The sequence below is a fragment of the Maylandia zebra genome, linkage group LG6 (assembly GCF_041146795.1).
Source record: "Maylandia zebra isolate NMK-2024a linkage group LG6, Mzebra_GT3a, whole genome shotgun sequence".
NCBI classification, from domain to species: domain Eukaryota; kingdom Metazoa; phylum Chordata; class Actinopteri; order Cichliformes; family Cichlidae; genus Maylandia; species Maylandia zebra.
In genome coordinates, this window is record NC_135172.1 from 27,639,018 (window position 1) to 27,657,545 (window position 18,528).

Consider the following 18,528-nt stretch of genomic DNA (forward strand, 5'->3'; position numbering starts at 1 on the left):
TCTATTTTCTGTTTCACACAAATATCAGACAGACTCTTCCGGGTCGGTCATTTCATTTAAATTAATTAATTAGACTGCATTTCCCTTTCACAGCTACCAATATGCGAAGGACATCAAACTATTTTCCTGGGGTGCTTTAGTTCCCCCTGGAGTACCCCTCGAACTTTTCCCTTGTTAACATTTCTGACTGGACTAATTTATACAAATAACACAGTCTACATTCAGCAGTTGCACGTTTCATGGGTGGAGAAACTACCACCACTGACAAGTTGGTGACAATTGGTGATTTACAGTATGTACAGTCACATGAAAAAAAGAGCTTTCCCAGGTTTCAGTGCAGTCCTAGGAAAAACTAAGTATACCCTTACTGCTTCCTCAGGAATTCAGAGGGTAAGTAGCAGCCAGATGCTACGGGCTTGAGTAAATGATTGACATCTAGTGTATACACTTCTACAAAAGCAGAAAAGTTTTCAGTTTTCCGGTCTGGAGCATTAAGGTGTATGTTAATACAACGCCACAATCTTCTGAGGAGTGGACATCCCAGCAACTCCAATTCACCCCAAAGTCAGACTCAGAGAAACTGCAAAAAAACTCTGTAGATACAAATCAGACTCCACAGGCCTTAGTTAGCGTGTTATGACAGTACAATTAGAAAAAGCCCAAACCAGTATGGCCTGTTTGGATAGGTTGCTTTTCTCAAAAAAATGAACATGGCAAAACAACTTAAGTTTGCAAAGTTTATCTGAACAAATCACAAGACGTCTGGAATAATGTTCTTTGGAAAGACAAGACCAAGGTGATTTTTGGCCAGAATGCACAGTCTATGTTTGGAGAAAACCACCACAACTCGAAACAGCATATCAGCGAAAACACCTCATGCTAACTGTCAAGCACGGTGGTGGCGGGGTGATGATTTGAGCCACAGGACCTTGGCCCATTGCAGTCATTCAGTCAGCCATGAACTCCCTAAAGCTTGGTTCATGCAACAGAACAATGATCCCAAGCAGACCAACAAATCTATAACAGAATAGCTGAAAAAGAAAACAACTAAGCTGTTGCAATGGCCCAGTCAAAATCCACACATCAAAGGTCGTGGTCAGACCTTAAAAGAGCTGTGCATAAAAAAATGAGTGCAAAAATCAATAAATTGAAGCAATGTGTAAAAAATACTGGGGCAAAATCCCCCAACAAAGATGTGAGAGACTGACAAAATCACAGAAAAAAAATTCAAGTTATTGCTGCTAAAGGTGGTTCTACAAGCTTTGAATAATGGAGTGTACTTGGTTTTTCACGGGACTGTGATACAGATGAGCTGAATTCATTCTAGGTTCACTATAGTTTCATTTGTCACCTATCTCACTGCACGAACCTCTGCCAGCAGTTTGTAGCCAACCCTCGTCCAAAAGGAGTTGCAAAGTTTGCACCATCACTGTGTACCCAAACCTTGTTTGCTAGCCCAATACTCTGATCATGTAGAGGGTGGCAGCTCAATACTAAGCCTCTCGTGGATCAGTGCTCTCATCATCATCACTCTTTTAGAATGACATCAAACATCCTGCTGCTTTCTTTCAGTCACCACCCAAAACACACGGAGCTGGAGCTTAAAACAAAACAGAACCGGCAAACTGAGAGCATTGCTCTGTGATGCATACAGTATCACATTTCACAGACGGTGTCAACACCATTATTTTCTAGTTCCTCTCCTTTGAGTCCTGTATTCAGGACTCTGCCTCCTTTATATTGAAATAACACCATATTGATGTAATGGTGCCACCATAATATATGATGAAGCTGCAGCACCAATTTAAAGAAAGATAAATGTGCTGGTTATAAGCACTCAGCCCCAGAACTCCCTGCACATATCACGTATCACCCAGTGGAGGTGGTGAAGGTTTTAAAAATGTATGTACTTTTCATTGTAGACTGAGCTTTAAAGTTTTTATATGTCTGTATCTATTAAACTGTACATCAGTCAAAAAATGGGAAGGACTTTACTTTCAAGTGGACCTATTATTCTTTTCTGACACACACACACACACACACACACACACACACACAGATATATGTATTTATACATATATCTGTGTGTGTATATATGTATTTATATATGTATAAATACATATATATGTATTTATACATATATCTGTGTGTGTGTGTGTGTGTGTGTGTGTGTGTGTGTGTGTGTGTGTGTGTGTGTGTGTGTGTGTGTGTGTGATAAAATATGGCCAGTTTTTTTTCTAATTTTGGATTTTTGTGAATGACAGTAAACATCCCTGTTCCTATTTTTCTGTTTAAGATGGCTATACCCACCAGACGATACCTACCTGGTAACCATACCCACCTGAGATGAACACACCCACCTGCTGTCCATACCTTGTGTTCACGAGGAGCAGTCGATCATAGTAAAGGAGGCTTAAAGTGAGAAGAGGTGCTAAAACTGCTTATTTTAGACAGTGGATGATCTATGGGTGTTCAATATTACAAAGGTAAAAAGAAAACTTTGACTTAAGCAAAGTTACTATATTTTTATTTTGACTCAAAACAGAGTCAAAATCGAAATATAGAATTTTTAATGGCCGTATCAAACCCCCTTCGATATATTACTGCTGCAGACAAACATTCAAATCATGTCACTGATATATGTATAGGACCATCCTTACTGATGTGCTCCAGACCGAGCCTGAACAAATCAAATATATTTAAGGTGTTCGAGCTGAATTTGGTTTTTCCACCTAATCACTCTGCCGTTCCGTAGGCCCTGTTCCTGAAATCAATGTGGAGACATAAGACGATCACAACAATCGAACAACATCTACAGGGTTCAGCATTTCAAGACCACCTTTGTCCAGCTTTACTCCTAGCAATGTTCAGTTAAGGTCAATATTTAATTTCTTTGCCAAAGCGGGCTTTTGCAAAAACACCTCCCGAGCTACCAAATAACCAAACCATCCCCCGTTGAAACTTTCATTTCTACAGCCACAGCAGCTGCAGCCTTTCAGGCCTGCTGGTACCGCGCTGTTGATTAAGGCCTGCGATGAGCCAACCTGGCTCTGGAGGCCTCATCCTGCAGCTCGACAGCCTCGCTGACTGCTGGGTTTCATCAGCAGGCTCTTGGGTTGTCACCATAGCGAGCACCGGCCACCTTCTGAGTCACTGCTCCTTCCATGACTCCAGTTTTACTACCCCGATGAGAGCATGACTTCACTTTGTTATTTTCAACCTGAATGATTATTGTACAAATTAAGGCTGCAGCAGAAGTTTCTTAAAAGTAATGGTCTATTTAATTTGCCTGTAATATCACTATCACAACATTACTTGCCCAAGCCCTCTCTGCAGTAGGCAATAGTCACTGCAGTTATGACACTAAAAACACATCATTATCTTTAAAAAACTAAATTTACATGACAATTATCTAATCTTTTAAGACTGTGATGACTTGCATAACTTGTATAATTGTTATATGAGATACGAGACACTAGAATATTTATTAATTTCCTGTATTGCATCATTTCACTCCTTACCATCTCCAAATAGCATCAGAATAGCCAGATCCACGGCCCGTTTCCACCCTGAGTCTTTCTGGATGGCGATGCCGTATCCGGTGGAGGCAAACACTTTGCCGCTCCCGATGGTGACCAGCTTACACCCCTCATCTCTGCCAGCCATGTAGTTTAGCACTGCAGCGTCATAGATGAAGGCATCCAATTTGCTGTGAAGGATGACAGAAGAAAAATGAGCTGGAAGTCAAAGCTGTGAAGCCACCTTCACCACAAATAGTGACAATGTTCAAATCACCGATTCATTATGTCAAATGGAGATTTTAAGACACTGAATCACAATCATCTGTGTCATTGAATGGTCTGAGAGGTTCCCTGTAAAGTACGGTGTGATTAGGCAGTAAAGAAAAAAGGCGGGTAAGTCATTTTTAATGATATGTTTGTCTCTGCACATTTTTGCATGTTGACCTGACCTGGTATCCACTGCACTGACTGCAAACTCCAAGCTATGCTTGTTTATGATTAATTGGTATTAATTCTCTTTTTTTCAGGTAACAGTTCATAAGAAATTGCAAAACACTGAGAAAATTTACAAGGAAATTGAGTTTCTCTCATATAAAGTGCTACAAGGCAAGACTGTGTGATCTTTTTAAGGCAGTAATAGCACAGAGGCAATTCAAGTAAAATACAAATAAAATATAAATTAGTACAGTAAACCAGGTAGGAGAAATTTAGGCCATTAACTCTTCTGTAATGAGGAAAGGAATCTATTTTAGGTTGTTCTCTTGTCATGGAAATTGTTTAGGTGTCATCATGTGATAGATAACACCTAAACACCGGTCATAGAGTTCAAATATAAACCTCGCTGTTTAAATGACCAATTCCATTCAGATGTGAAGAAGTAAAATATATCACTTTTGTTTCCAGTGTTGAGAACGAATCTTCAAGCCCAGTAACTAAACTGACCATGAGACCAAAGTGTTTCAGGGTCTGGGGTGGTGAACTGCCATGTTTCCTGTAAAACCTCTGCATTGTGTTCTATCCATATTAACCCTGGGTTAACAGATACAATGACATGACGGTCTTCAGATTGGTGACAAATCTCCACCAAGGGCCCCTCAGGGCTCCAGGACCTCTGTGCCCTTCATCACAGGTTCGTCCCTGTTCTGTTTTCTTCAGCCGTGGTGGGTGAAAGCGTTTGAAGACAGGGAGAGAGAAAGAGTGAAGAGGAAGTAAAGATGTTACCTAGCTTTCAGAGCAAACGCATGCTACGCTGCTATTCTGGGTGCCAGTGGCAGGCAGATACGCTGCCCACCCACATTACCCAGAATGCTCTCTTTTCCTCTGTCTCCCTCTCCTTTTTCCTTCATCATCTTTTCTGTGTATTGCATCAGTACAGGACCTTACGGCTCCATAACACAGTCTCTCTTCTCCCTCCTGAAATCTTTTCAACTCCCTCCTAGCGTCCCACATCAGGCCCGCTATCTCTCTGCTCCTCACCCAGTCTTCAGACTGTACAGGGCTTCGTCTACATTCTTCTGGTGGAAGCTCGTCATGTAGGCATGCATGTCCCGGTAGTTGTTGCGGATGTTGCGTTCTGTGCTCCCATTGGGCACCGTGCCGAACCGGAACGGCGGTGAGAATTCGTTAGGCTTCTGGAACTGCGGTGGGGGGTTTCGGGAAAAGAAAACACACAGAGAAAAGAGCAGTGAGCTGCATCAAATATCCTTTTAATGCACTGTTAAGCAGGACTTTAGCAAGCTTAAAATCAACTAACTGTTTAGAGATGTGAAGAATCCTTGGACATGTTTAGACAAATATGTATGACTCATCAGATCAAGTTCAGAATAAAGATCTGCAATTTATGTTAGAAGCATAAAAATGCTGAAAAGATCAAAACAGCAGTTTTAGTTTCTTAGTTTTATTTCTTATTTAATTACTTGATGCAATCGTTAATTTTTTAATTTTTCTAGATTAAATGACAAATTCAAAATGCACATCAGTCTCATCCATCCATCCATACAGGGTTGTGTCCCCTTATGAGAAGCAATCTGTGCAATCGTTTTGCAATCAAGTGTGGAAAGATGTTGAGAGTGTAACACCCTCGACCTCTGGACAGAGGAAAAATAAAAATTTAAATGCAACCGCCAGGCAAGCATTTTTTTTATTTGTTGTAAGGAGGTTCTATCTATTTTTACTCTGTGACTGAGCTATTACATTAAACTACCAGTTACAATAAGCTAACGGCCCCATTCTGAAAAACCACATGTTGCACCTGCATCAAAACTAGCTACAGTAGCAAGTTAGCAGAGAGATCAAATAAGTTCAAAGCACTGAATCGAAACACTCATCCATAATATTTTGGGGGGGTTTTGGTCTCATCTTCCTCCCCTCACCCCCCACCGGTCACAGCAGATGGCTGTTCCTCCCTGAGCCTGGTTTTGTCGAAGGTTTCTTGCAGTTAAAAGTGAGTTTTTCCTTCCCACTGTGTGCTTGCTCAAAGCAGGCTGCTGTCTGCAGTAATACAGGCTCCTTAACTTACAAAATAAAGCACCTTTAGGTGGCTGTTGTTGTGATTTGCTGCTATATAAATAAAACTGAATTGAATGGTAAATGGTAAATGGCCTGCATTTGTATAGCGCTTTTCTAGTCCTAAGGACCCCAAAGCGCTTTACACTACATTCAGTCATTCACCCATTCACACACACATTCACACACTGGCGATGGCAAGCTACATTGTAGCCACAGCTGCCCTGGGGCGCACTGACAGAGGCGAGGCTGCCGGACACAGGCGTCACCGGCCTTCTGACCACCACCAGTAGGCAAACATGGGGCTAGTATCTTGAATATTCATTCTAAATAGAAAAAGTAAATTAATAAAAAAATAATAAAACAGACACTAGTTTCACTCCAAATTAAGTAGCCCACTCTCACATGTGTTCACACCCATGTGCTCCTTCACCCCACAAACTATCACATTGCCTTAAATTCACACCTTTTTGTCTGACAGGCCTGACACCTGGTCAACGTACTCCTCCTGGATCATGAAGGCAGCCAGGTTGGCAGTGTAGGATGCCAGGAAGATGACAGCAAAGAAGGCCCACACTGACACCATGATCTTACTGGTGGTGCCTTTGGGATTCTGCACAGGGACAGAGTTGTTGAAAACCAGACCCCAAAGCAGCCAGATGGCCTTACCGATGGTGAAGGAGGGGCCGCCGGGCTCTGGGAGACAGAATGACAGGAGAGGAGGGGGAGGAGGAGGAGGATGCAAAGCAAAATGGGAGAAGCCATCAGACTGCTGAACACGTCATAGACACCTCAGCTTCACTACTGGAACTTCAACATTATGCACTCCACACTGTATATAAATGCCACTTGTTTTGCACATATTCAACTCTGTATATTTTATATACCGTATTTTATTATTATTATTATTATTATTTATTTTTTTTTTTTACTATTTAATTTGTAAAAATGTGTATACACACACACACACACACACACACACACACACACACACACACACACACACACGTAGGAAAATATTTAGTATACACATCCAGAAATGCATACACTATTATATATTGTACATATATTTATTAGTTTCAGGTTGGCCATTCTTGTATTTTGCTCGTTTGTGTTGTTGTGTTTGCACATCTCTGTTGCTTGTGGGGCTCGCACACAAGAATTTCACTCGCATGTGCTGTGCCAGTGTGCCTGCACATGTGATGTGACAATAAAAGTGATTTGATTTGATTTGAAAAAGGGATCAGTTTCACAGATCACAGGTATTACCTTGCTTTATCTGCATTTACTCATTGAAGGACTCATTTGATGGATGGGAGGAACACGGCATAGATTTAGCCCCATCCTTTAGTTTGTCAGTGATCGCAGGATGTGCTCTACAGTCAACATCTGTTCTTCCAGACATGGCAATGACAACCCACTGTTACACACTACTAACTCTGCTCCACCTACCTCTACGGGAGTATGACAAGGTGGCAGGAAGGATACACTACCTACCACAGAAATGAGGAGAGGGACGAAGGGAGGTGGGGGGGAGATGGGCGCACAGCAGGCTGCAATTACATATGCTACAGCTGCAGCAGCAGTACAGGACAACAGCCTTACACAACCCAGCGATTAAGTGACACAACCCATAAGACATTCAGAAAACAGCACTGTAGGAAACATTACTCCAAACTATTTTATTCCCTTCGGTCCTTGAAAGAAAAAAAAGGCTGTAAGCAGCAATATAACACTTCTCTGATTTTATCTTGAGAGGTTGCTATTGTGGCAACCTAATACAATCCTCAGAGTCAAACAGAGCGAGCATATAAAAGCTAGAGGGAAAAAAAGGAAACCCAGAATGAATCTGAGCCATTGATTTTGATAGGCAAGTTGATATGAATGGAGTGCTGAGACTGCATTTGATTCAACAGGGTAGTGTTGTTTGATACTGTCAGACATCATTAGACCTGACATACATTTTCAGTGTAAGGTACCAGATCTTGTTAACTGTATTCAGCAGTTTTACAACCGTAGATGTGGCGGTGTAATGCTGCTGTACTATTTGAGAACAGAAACGATTTTGTAATGCAGGAACAGAGGAGTCTTTGTTTTTGCGCAGCGATGCTAAGAATACTTAAGATCAGCTATCTGGTTCTTGCCAATGATCCTTTTCATTAGTGAAAGAGCTTAAGTGACTATAGATGCAGATAAGCACTCAAGACATCAAGTAGGAAGTCCCAGAGCTCCAGTTGAACTCATTCAGACGGGATTGTCAAAGTAATTTAGCACCTGGAGGGCTCAGTTTGAATGCTGCATTCAAGTTAACAAAGCCTGCTGGCTAAGACTGCATTAGAGCACATCAGATTGCCTAAAAATGTACCTCATTGTTACCTTTTAGCAGCAGGAATCGAGTGGGTCTGGGTTTGTGTGTTAATGGACGTGTGTGTCCTCTCACCTCGTCCGTCTGCCAGACAGCGATTGTAACCCACCGGGCTAAAGTACTCAAACACAAACACAGCCACTGCCGACACGATCAGCAGCATCACAAACATCATCACCCAGACGTCGGCACTGAAGGGCTCTGAAAGAGAGAGGGAAACAGGGAGGGAGGTTGTGAGAAGACAGAGAAAGGAAGTTCATTAAAGCAAATGAAAGTAAATTATAATATAACCCCCCACCCCCTCCTCCCCACCACCACCCCTCGGGTATCAACATGCCTATTTGTATTCAGACGCTATGTGCTTTGTGCTTGTCACATTTATGGATTTTGTCTGAGTTTCTGTGAACACTAACAAGCACCTCTGAAGAGAAACACTGAGAAGGAGGCACGTTTTCCAATTGCTTTGTAGTTTGTATCGTATATTATGGTCTGTGACAAACACCACAGTGTTGTAGCTGACAAAACAATCCCCACCAAAGGTTCACCAGACAGCTCTTCCTGAGCACTTCACAGTCAGTTAAATTTGTCCAATTTTCAGCTCTATAGTATTTTGCAGTTTCATTTTTCTAAGCACTTTCATGAGGTCCAACTCTTTTCCTTTCATTCTTTACATTACATCACTTTTTAAACAATAACAAATCAGCATATTTATAGTACTGTTTAAAGTCTTAACAACCCCTCATTTCATTATGTTTTGCTTAGAAAATGGGACATTTTCTTTATTGAAATGTGTGTAAACATATATGGAAATACAACATGTAAGTATATAAGGAAAAAAGAGTTTGTACAATTGTAATGAGCTTGAGAGTCGATGTTTGGTACGTCAACTCTCTTAGGCAGCATTTTTGTCATTTCTTTCTATAGGAATAGTTCTTTAAGTGTTTTGGGATCATTGTGATGCTGAAAACGTAATTATTACTTAATTAATTTGCCCATCAGACACTTACCAGATGGTGTTACACGGTGGATCAAACTTTGATGGATGTTTATAATTCTAATGAATTTTGACAAGATCCCCAACAACACGTTGCCGAAACGCATCCCCAAACCATGACAGGGCCACTCCATCAGACCTATTGTCACTGATTTTCAGTCCAGTTCTTGTGTGTCCTTTGCTTAATAATGGATTTTGTCCTCCACTTGTGCAGTTTCCTCAAATATTTTTTGAAGTTTTTAAGTAATAGCTCTTTGGGAATCACCTTGTTGGTGCAAAAATATTTAATACCTGTTTTTTTGTAGATTCAACTTAAGAAATGAAAGAAGAAAGAAACGTGTTTTTGTAACAGGCTTATTATATTTTTACTGCTAGCGCTTTAAATATTATAAATAGCTAAACTAATAAAGGACAGAGGACCTTTTACTTTGACGGAAACATGCACTGGAAACACACTGCATTTGTCAAATCATGAAAAATTAGCTGACAAAACAAGATGATTGTAGTTTCTGCCTACTCCTTTTTCACTTTAAAACATCCCAATGAGCTTTAGAACAACAGAAAGAGTGTCCTGATAAATGTGTGAAAAACGCCTGCCCCCGTGTGCAACATGAAATGAGATTCTCTGGCACAAAGGAAAAAGGACAGAACTTTAAGTTCCTTCTTCAATTATTAAGAAAGAAAATTCCTAAAAATGTTGAACATCTGCTATTCCATTAAACTTTCAGAATAACCTCTCCGTGGACCTTGTTGTGAGATTTTTTTGTCAGCTGCTGTTTTCAAGGCCATAAATTTATCATTTCTCTGTAAACCTGCATTGAATGCCAACAATAAAAATGATTCTTGAAACTTTTTTCAATACTCATCACTGCAGCCATACCTTTTTCAAGTGATTTTGACTGATATCTTGCTCCCTGTTGCTTTTTATGTCTCTGTGTTGTTAAAGTTGTTAGTTTTATTGCTGCCAGAACAGGTTGTTCACCATAAACAAGCAATGTACTCACCTAGTGTCATCTCTGTCTGTGATTCTGCATTTATTATGCGATACGAGCGTGTGTGCGCATCTGATTGTTCTTGATTGTGCTGTACATCTGCCAGGACCATCAGGTGTGTTTTTACTTACCTAGAAAGGCCGACGGGGAGACGGTCCCATTGCTACGGGAGACCATGACACTGATGCCCGTCTCAATGAAGGGCACAGAGAAGTCGATGACCTCTGACCTCTCCTCGTTGATGGTGAGCGAACCCACCGCCATGTGGGCGTTCTTATCCACTACCTGAGGAACAAACAGGCAGACACGGACAGGAGGGGAACATAGAAGCTCAGTGCTGAATATTCCCAGGTCTTTAAGGGGGATGGTAAATCAGTGCTATCATTTTTAAACTATCCACCATGTTTGCTAAGAGACCAACAGGCTTTTCCCAAAGATTGAAATCAGGAGGAAAAGGAGATCATTTCCACACTGGGTCAGAGCTGAACTCCCCACCAGCCCAGCCTCCCTCTAAGTGTGTACAGGTATATTTAGTCCAAAGTTTCTGGAGCCTCAGGCCATGAATAAAAAAGGAGCACAAAAGACTGTTAAAAAGGGATGTATGTACGCCAGAGTGAACAGGAATCCTGCATGCTGCTTGTTCCCTCTGTTTGTCACACTTCTTCATAGTGGCCCGCTCTCTTCTTGCTCTCTCGTTCTGTTCTGTTTTCTGCATCTGTTGTCCTATTTCCCCCGTTCAAATTAAATCATTAGCTGCTTGCTTAAGCATTTAAGGATGTGTACTAATGAATTTGTGCATGGGTGCATTGCACATTTGAATAGCACTGCCTCTATGCCAACGTACAACAGCAGCAAATATACACCACAATCTATGGTAACTGGTCTGGAGATTTACTTAGTTTACACTACACTGCACATCTTCACTAATCAATGTTCCCATCGTAATAATGAAATAATTCGCTCGATGTCATGATAAGTTAGGTCTGACATCGCGTTCATTTGTGAAGGCTGCATTGTGGTGGATGTGCAATGTGCAGGAGAGAAATGGGTCTTTCCTTGAGGCTGCTTTCTCCCTCTCTGCCTCTCTTGCCCAATCACTCCGCCTTTCTCTACATGCATTTTTCTTTCCCCATCTCTGATTAGGACCATCATAGCGTCCTCTTGAGTTTTTGTGGAGTTGATCACAGCCTCCCCCACCCCTCTCCCCACCCAAGGCCAAGCTATAGGGAACAAGTGCTGAAGCAGTGAGAAACCAACAGAGAGATGACGCAGTGTGCGAAAACCAAGCTGAAAGGGTTTGTTTTGTTTTTTTCCTCTTTTTAACGTCAAAAATTCCAAAACTTCTAAATTAACATGGAAAAAGTTTATTATCTATGATTAACTCAAAGATGTCAAACTGTTGCAGTTCTTTGCGTACTGTGGTTTAGTAACATTACAAATAGGCGATGATCAAACTTCTGGTTTATAAGAAATCACTGATCACAATCCAAACAGAGTTAGCACCATATGCTAACACTGTTCAAAAATCACCAGCATTTGCTGGACCAGGATTTCGGGCAAAGTAATGTCTCTCTTATTTATAGGTTATACATCAAAGGCCGTTCAAAGAACTACATTTTTGACATGGCCTCGATACTTGCAGACAGTTAAAATAATAAAACTGGAAATTTTGGAAAGTCTGGTCATTGTTCACTGAATCATTGCTTGTTTTTTTGTGTGTGCAGACAGGATTTTCTGTCTGCGTCATATACAGTTAGAGCGAAATAAAACTCACTATAAAAATAACCAATAATTAAACTAAAGCATAACACTTACTGACTGTAGCAGTATCTGTATTTGATTTCATACTTTAGGCACTTGATTGCTTAATTGATTTTAAAATGCTTAAAATCTGAAAGTCTGTGTACTCTAATGATATTTTCAAACAAATCATTAAAAATCTGGGGAGAATTAGAAAATAATGAAAATATGTTGAATAAATAAACATAAAGCATACTAAATACATTCAAATTGGGTCCACAGTCCCAAAGGCAGACTCGCAGACCAAAGACAGCCTGGGAGAAAACTTTGAAATTAACACGCTGCTATACATAACATACATAAATCTATGACCCAACCACAAAAGGAGCAATAAACAATATAGATAACATCACGATAATGAAACCGATGGAGGTAAAATGTTCAGAGCAGGTTTTCTGTAGCCGAGCTCTGGCAGTTATTTCCTGATGTGTCCTCCAGCTGTTATCATGACCACACCAGGAATGACACAGTGTGGAAAGAAATAGCAGAGAAATTGCAGCAGTTTTATCATGATGCAGTCTAAATGCATTAAATTTGATGTCTCACTCAACGGTAAGGTTCAATCCATGTCACACAGCTTAGCTTTCATTAAACCTATCACATAATTGCTATAATCTCATACCCTGTACGCGTAATGTGCCAGTGTAATGCAGCCATCATTAATACACCTGTCGTTTTCCTACTGTGACAAGTCAAACATCTGTCAAGAAAAATGTCTGTTAATTAACAGACGTTAAGTGCTCGCCTTCCACTTAATTCTGTTACTCTTTTTGGATATCAGCTCTCACCAAATGTTACAACACTGGCTAATAAGTGACTAATAAATATTTATAAAATGAAAAGAATTACAGTCACCTGGCTGCCTTTTTAGGGCCTTCTAGCAAAGAGATGTTTCTGTAGAAGAGCTGTTTCAAAAATTATTTCACTATCTACAACAAAATGAACTGAACAAAACACTCACATATAAAATGTGCTGGTCTTACTGTTTCTTAGCGATCTTTGGGTTTCTGCTTTAGTGACACTGTACAGGTGTGAGTCATAGTTCATGTGATTTTGAGTCCTTATTCTACCTTTATGTTTAGTCTAGTGATGAGTTTCAGGTTTGCAATCCAATGTTTTGGTTTAGATTTGTGATTTTTATAAGTTGTAGCTCCTTCACTGTTTTCTGTGCCTGTTCCATGCTTAGTTATGCTTGTGTGTTTCTTTTATTTCCTGTTTTGCCTTTAAGGTCAGTTTTCCTTCATATATATATATATTACTTTTGTTATCTGATGATCCTGATTGCTCACACTTGTCTCTCATTCTTCTTTTGTTTCTTGTTCCCAATCAGCTCAGGGTGTATAACTAGTCTTGACTTTTTGTTTGAGTGTATAACTACTCCTGTCTGCTTCTTTCGTCTCGTGATATTTTTCGTCTTTGTTCTTTTTCTGATTGCTGTGTGTTTCTGTGATCTCAATACTCTTTTAGATTCCTGTTATGTTGACTTTTATGGGGGTTTTTTTGTTTTGGTTTGTCTTTTTGTTTTGTTTTGTTTTTCTTTTGGGGGGGGGGGGGGGGGGGGGTGTTATAAGCAGTCAATAAATGGCTTGCATGTTGTTCTTGAAGCATCCACTTCAAGTCCTCTTTTATACACTCCACCCATGAAAGGAAAAAGTAATAGACTCATGAAAAGCAATGCAACCTCAGCTTATGATGTCTTGCTCTAGTTGCAATAACGTATCTCAGTGAGCTAACTAAGGATCCAGTAACACAGGCCGAGATACCAGTCAGTGACTCTGGCAATCACAGGTTGTAAAGAAAAATGTTTATTTTCTGATCATTTGTCAAATTGTCGTTCCAGCCCTGTATTCCAGCCCTAAACCTAACCTTCTCCCTAGCCCTAACCATAACCTTATTCCTAACCTTAACCACCACTTTGATGACGTTAAATAGTGTGTCCGCAAGCGATTTTAAGGAGAAGAGCAAACATGTGTAGATTGAGTCCAAACGGTTCTCACAGGTCCTCAGTTTTCCGATGTCGTCATGTAGGAAGGTGTTGGGTGCCTGAAAACGTAATATGTTGACGATTTGTCACCTAGCGTAAAATGTTACGCTTTGGGATGAGAACGTGTTGTTCCAGAAAACCCAGCATCTTCTTTGTAAACTAGAAGATGAAGCAATTTTCTAGCGACCGCAGGAGGTTTTGGTGCAGCACACCTCTTCACCTGGTCTTAGTTAGCAACTTCCACTTTTTGCCCTAGCGACCTGAGGTTTCCAGGGAGTTGTTAGCCTGTGCGACTGAGGACTGACAGACAACAACCGGCATGCAAGTTTGCCATGAAATAACACAAACTTACACAGAGATATACATTGAAAAAAATCATCAAGTATTAAGAGTCTGTGCACGTGGAATGGACATCACGTGGCTCTCAGATCACAACCATTTCATAATCAAAATAGTTGTCAATCAAATCTCTTACTAAGATGAAGAAAGATGTGCATTTGCTTTCTTAATCGCAATAACACAATCAAACAATCGGCCGCTATTGTGCAAGGAAGCAATGTCTGCATCAGAATCTGCCTATTTATGGTGCACCTTTTTCTGTCATACCTCATTCATGTTGACTAAATGAATGAATGAATGAATGCAAATAATACAATAGATGGTAGGCACCACCATCAGCAACACACTGCTACCAATGATGAGCTATACAAATATAAAGCACTGCAGTTATACTGTAAGTCCAATCGTTATGATGGAAATCAGAGAAAGAAATTAAAAATACTTAGATTTTGAGTATAAACTATCATTGTGTCTCTCTAATGGTTCAATAATGGTTGTATGGCGACGTCTCCAGTGCTTTTCTCCAGCATTCGGCCAGCTATGAAATCCACAGTGAGCTGATTTGCCAGCAGATCTGAATGAAATTGACCAAACTGTCCCGGAGGGTATTTTCAAGCTGATGCTTTCTTTTTTTCCCAGTGTTGGGATGAACTTAGAACACCATTGATCAGTTTTCTGAACAACAATACACTGCATTTATATCTACATCTGCCTACTGCAGTGCAACAGTATCTAAGGCAGTAATTTATTTTAAAAAGATAAAAAAAACTAACATGGAATCTGGAAGAGTAAAAGAAAATATTCTCACCTCTCCAACCATGCCGTTCCAAGTCCCATTAACCTTTTTGCCGTGTTTGCCGTTGGTGACCAGGTAGAGGTCATAAGTAAACTTGACCGTCTTGGCGATTTTCTTCAGGATGTCGATACAGAAACCTTTGCAGCAGCGCTTGATGTAAATCCCTGAATCACCTGTTTGATTGCTGGACAAAGAGGAATAAATGCAAATCAGAGAGCAGGATAAAAGGTTTCACGAACTCGAGATCAAAGTTTTGTTTGGTCTGAGTACATAAAACCAGCAAATGCAAAAGAAAGAAGACATCACCAAGGTTTGGCACTGATTACCACACCTGGAAATACTAGGTTCAGATATAAACACTTTTAATGTGGATCTTTTTTTTTACTTACATACTTTTTAAGTTTGCTTTTACAATGCAAATTGTTGTTTGTTTGCTTTTTTTTTTAGCAGACTTTTTCTGATTTTGCACTGTTGGATGGACAATAATTTCCTCAGTGATTAATAAAGTATTCTGGCTGTGATTCGAAACAAGGATTTGATTTAACTCTGGGAAATTAAAATTTTTACCATATTTTATGACCTTTTTTTAGATCAAACAATTAATGAAAGAATCAGAAGCAGTTGTAACAACAGTAAAAATCCTTCCTGGACGCAACCAAAAGATGGTGCCCATACACATTCTCATTCAGGATGGCTGACTTGAGAAGACTTTTTACAGAGAGAGCTTCCTGATTATCCTGATTGCTTTCACCTGTGTCTCATTCCTCTTTTGTTTGTTGGTCCCAATCAGTACAGGATGCATGAATAGTCTTTTTTTTCTTTGGTCTCATCAGATTGTTTGTCTTCTTTCTCCGTAGTGCAGCCTGTACTTTATCATGCTCTTTGGTAGTCGTGTTATGTAGACCTTGTTTAGTCTTTTGGATTTTGTATACAGTCAATAAATTTGTCTTCCTTTATACACTCCACCCCGATATGAAAGGAGTAAGAAACTCATGAAAAGCTAGTCCACCATGAGGGAGACGGCAGTTGATGACCTCTTGCTTGAAATTGTAACTCACCCTAGTGAACTAAGGCCCCAGTCACATAGGCCTAGAGACCAGCCAGAGAGCCTCTGGCAATCGCAGGATGTAGGAAAAATGTATATTTTCCGGCCGGAAAATATTGGCTGGCACTCAGTAGGTGAAATTAGTACCAAAGGGGCTTTTTGAGGAATGACTGCGGCTTAGATTCAACTAAAAGAAATTAAAATTTTACTGTTTAGATCAAATGATTCCTGAAGAACCTCAGAAGCAGAAGCAACAGTAAAAATCCTTACTGGATGCAACCTTATGACCGTTCACATGCTCATCAAGGGGGGCGTGCTACTCTCATTTAACACCTTTTTTATTCTGGGACTCCTCTCGAGATCTATGTTAAATTTTTCTGCTGTTACAAAGACAGATAAATAAAATCTTTCATACCTCTTGCAATAACTCTGAACAGTGCAACTTTATGTTACGTTACCATATGTTATGTCCATATATGTTTTTATATCCTGCTACTTCTGAGCACATAACAGAAGGTTTTCTTTAATTCTAACACTGGGTACCGGACTGACTAAGCCTAACAATGTAGATTCAGTAGTTGTTGTTTTTTTTTTTAACTGATTGAACTGAAACTAAAAATTTAATATTCATAACAGATAAAGATAACAAGTCGATTCAAGCTTTCTATCTGAAGCCTTTCAGCCAAAAATCCAAAGCAAACTACTGCCAACAGCTTAATGGGTGACACAAAAATATAATATATTCACAGACATATATATACACATATACACATATATATATACATATACACACACATATATATATATATATATATATATATATATATATATATATATATATATATATACATACACACACACACACACACACACACACACACATACATATATATATATATATATATATATATACACACATATATATACACATATATATGTATATATATATGTGTATATATATATATATATATATATATATATATTAGGGGTGCAACGATATTCGTATCGATATTGAACCGTTCGATACAGTGCTTTCGGTTCGGTACGCATATGTATCGAACAATACAACATTTGTAATTTATTTTATCAACTTTCCTTCTGACGATGCTGTCTGTGTTGAGCGCTCAGTGAATCTGCGTTCGACTACTCTGCCTAGGCTGCACTGTTGAGCGCAGATCCACTGAGCGCTCAACACAGACAGCATAGTCAGAAGGAAGAGCGCAGGGCAAGCTAGCAAGACAGAAGTTAAGCTCTCCTTGCAACATGGACCTTCCCTAGGGTTGCCAACCGTCCCTTAAAAAACGGAATCGTCCCGTATTTAGAAACAAAAGTACACGTCCCGTATTGAGCTAATAAGGGACGCACTTTGTCCCGTAATACAGTGATAATCAAAAGTAGTCTATAACTTTTAATGGAATTAACGCTTTGTTTGAAAACATAAATCCCAGTCCCTCTCCTGCTTTGTGACCAATGAGCTGACAGCACACTTATGACAATTCGAGTATGACAAGTCAGATTACCGCTTATCTCATTGGTCGAGGAAAGGTCGCTTACGGAGAAAATACCGGAAGACAACAGATGACCACAACAAGAAGCATGGCCAACAGGGAAACAAACGCCGACACTGCGGTGCAAGTCCCGGACGACAGTACACCTAAAGCTGGGCAGACACTGTGCAATTTTCAAACTGCACAATTGACTCGCCTCTCCCTTAGAGATAGGGTGAGAAGTTCGGCCATCCGGGAGGGGCTCAGAGTAGAGCAGCTGCTGCTCCACATCGAAAGGAGCCAGCTGAGGTGGTTCGGGCATCTGACAAGGATGCCCCCTGGGCGCCTCCTGGGTGAGGTGTTCCAGGCATGTCCCACCGGGAGGAGGCCCCGGGGCAGACCCAGGACACGCTGGAGAGATTATATCTCTCGGCTGGCCTGGGAACGCCTTGGTATTCCCCCGGATAAGCTGGAGGAGGTGGCTGGGGAGAGGGAGGTCTGGGCCTCTTTGCTTAGGCTGCTGCCCCCGCGACCCGGCCCCGGATAAAGCGGATGAAGATGGATGGATGGATGGACAATTGACTCGCAGGGGTTAGAAGTTGGTAGGTCACGATGCAGGGTCTCACCCGATGCTCTGATGCGACCTGAGTGCGCACACTGTGCCTCCATAAAATGAAGGTTATAACAGAAAATTTGTCGC

At 40.5% G+C, this 18,528-nt stretch overlaps 1 protein-coding gene across 5 annotated transcripts in view; it reads right to left on the bottom strand.

Annotated features, from left to right (window-relative positions):
- Positions 1–18,528, bottom strand: part of grin2bb (glutamate receptor, ionotropic, N-methyl D-aspartate 2B, genome duplicate b) — a 154,509-nt gene that overhangs the window by 20,920 nt on the left and 115,061 nt on the right. For all 5 annotated transcript variants that reach the window (XM_076885003.1, XM_076885002.1, XM_076885006.1 and 2 more), the window contains exons 9-14: positions 15,309–15,480; positions 10,509–10,662; positions 8,467–8,592; positions 6,493–6,722; positions 4,998–5,158; positions 3,522–3,709 (exon numbers count right to left, since the gene is read on the bottom strand). In XM_076885003.1, coding sequence (XP_076741118.1) covers positions 3,522–3,709; positions 4,998–5,158; positions 6,493–6,722; positions 8,467–8,592; positions 10,509–10,662; positions 15,309–15,480 — 1,031 coding nt within the window. The remainder of the gene's footprint in view (positions 1–3,521; positions 3,710–4,997; positions 5,159–6,492; positions 6,723–8,466; positions 8,593–10,508; positions 10,663–15,308; positions 15,481–18,528) is intronic.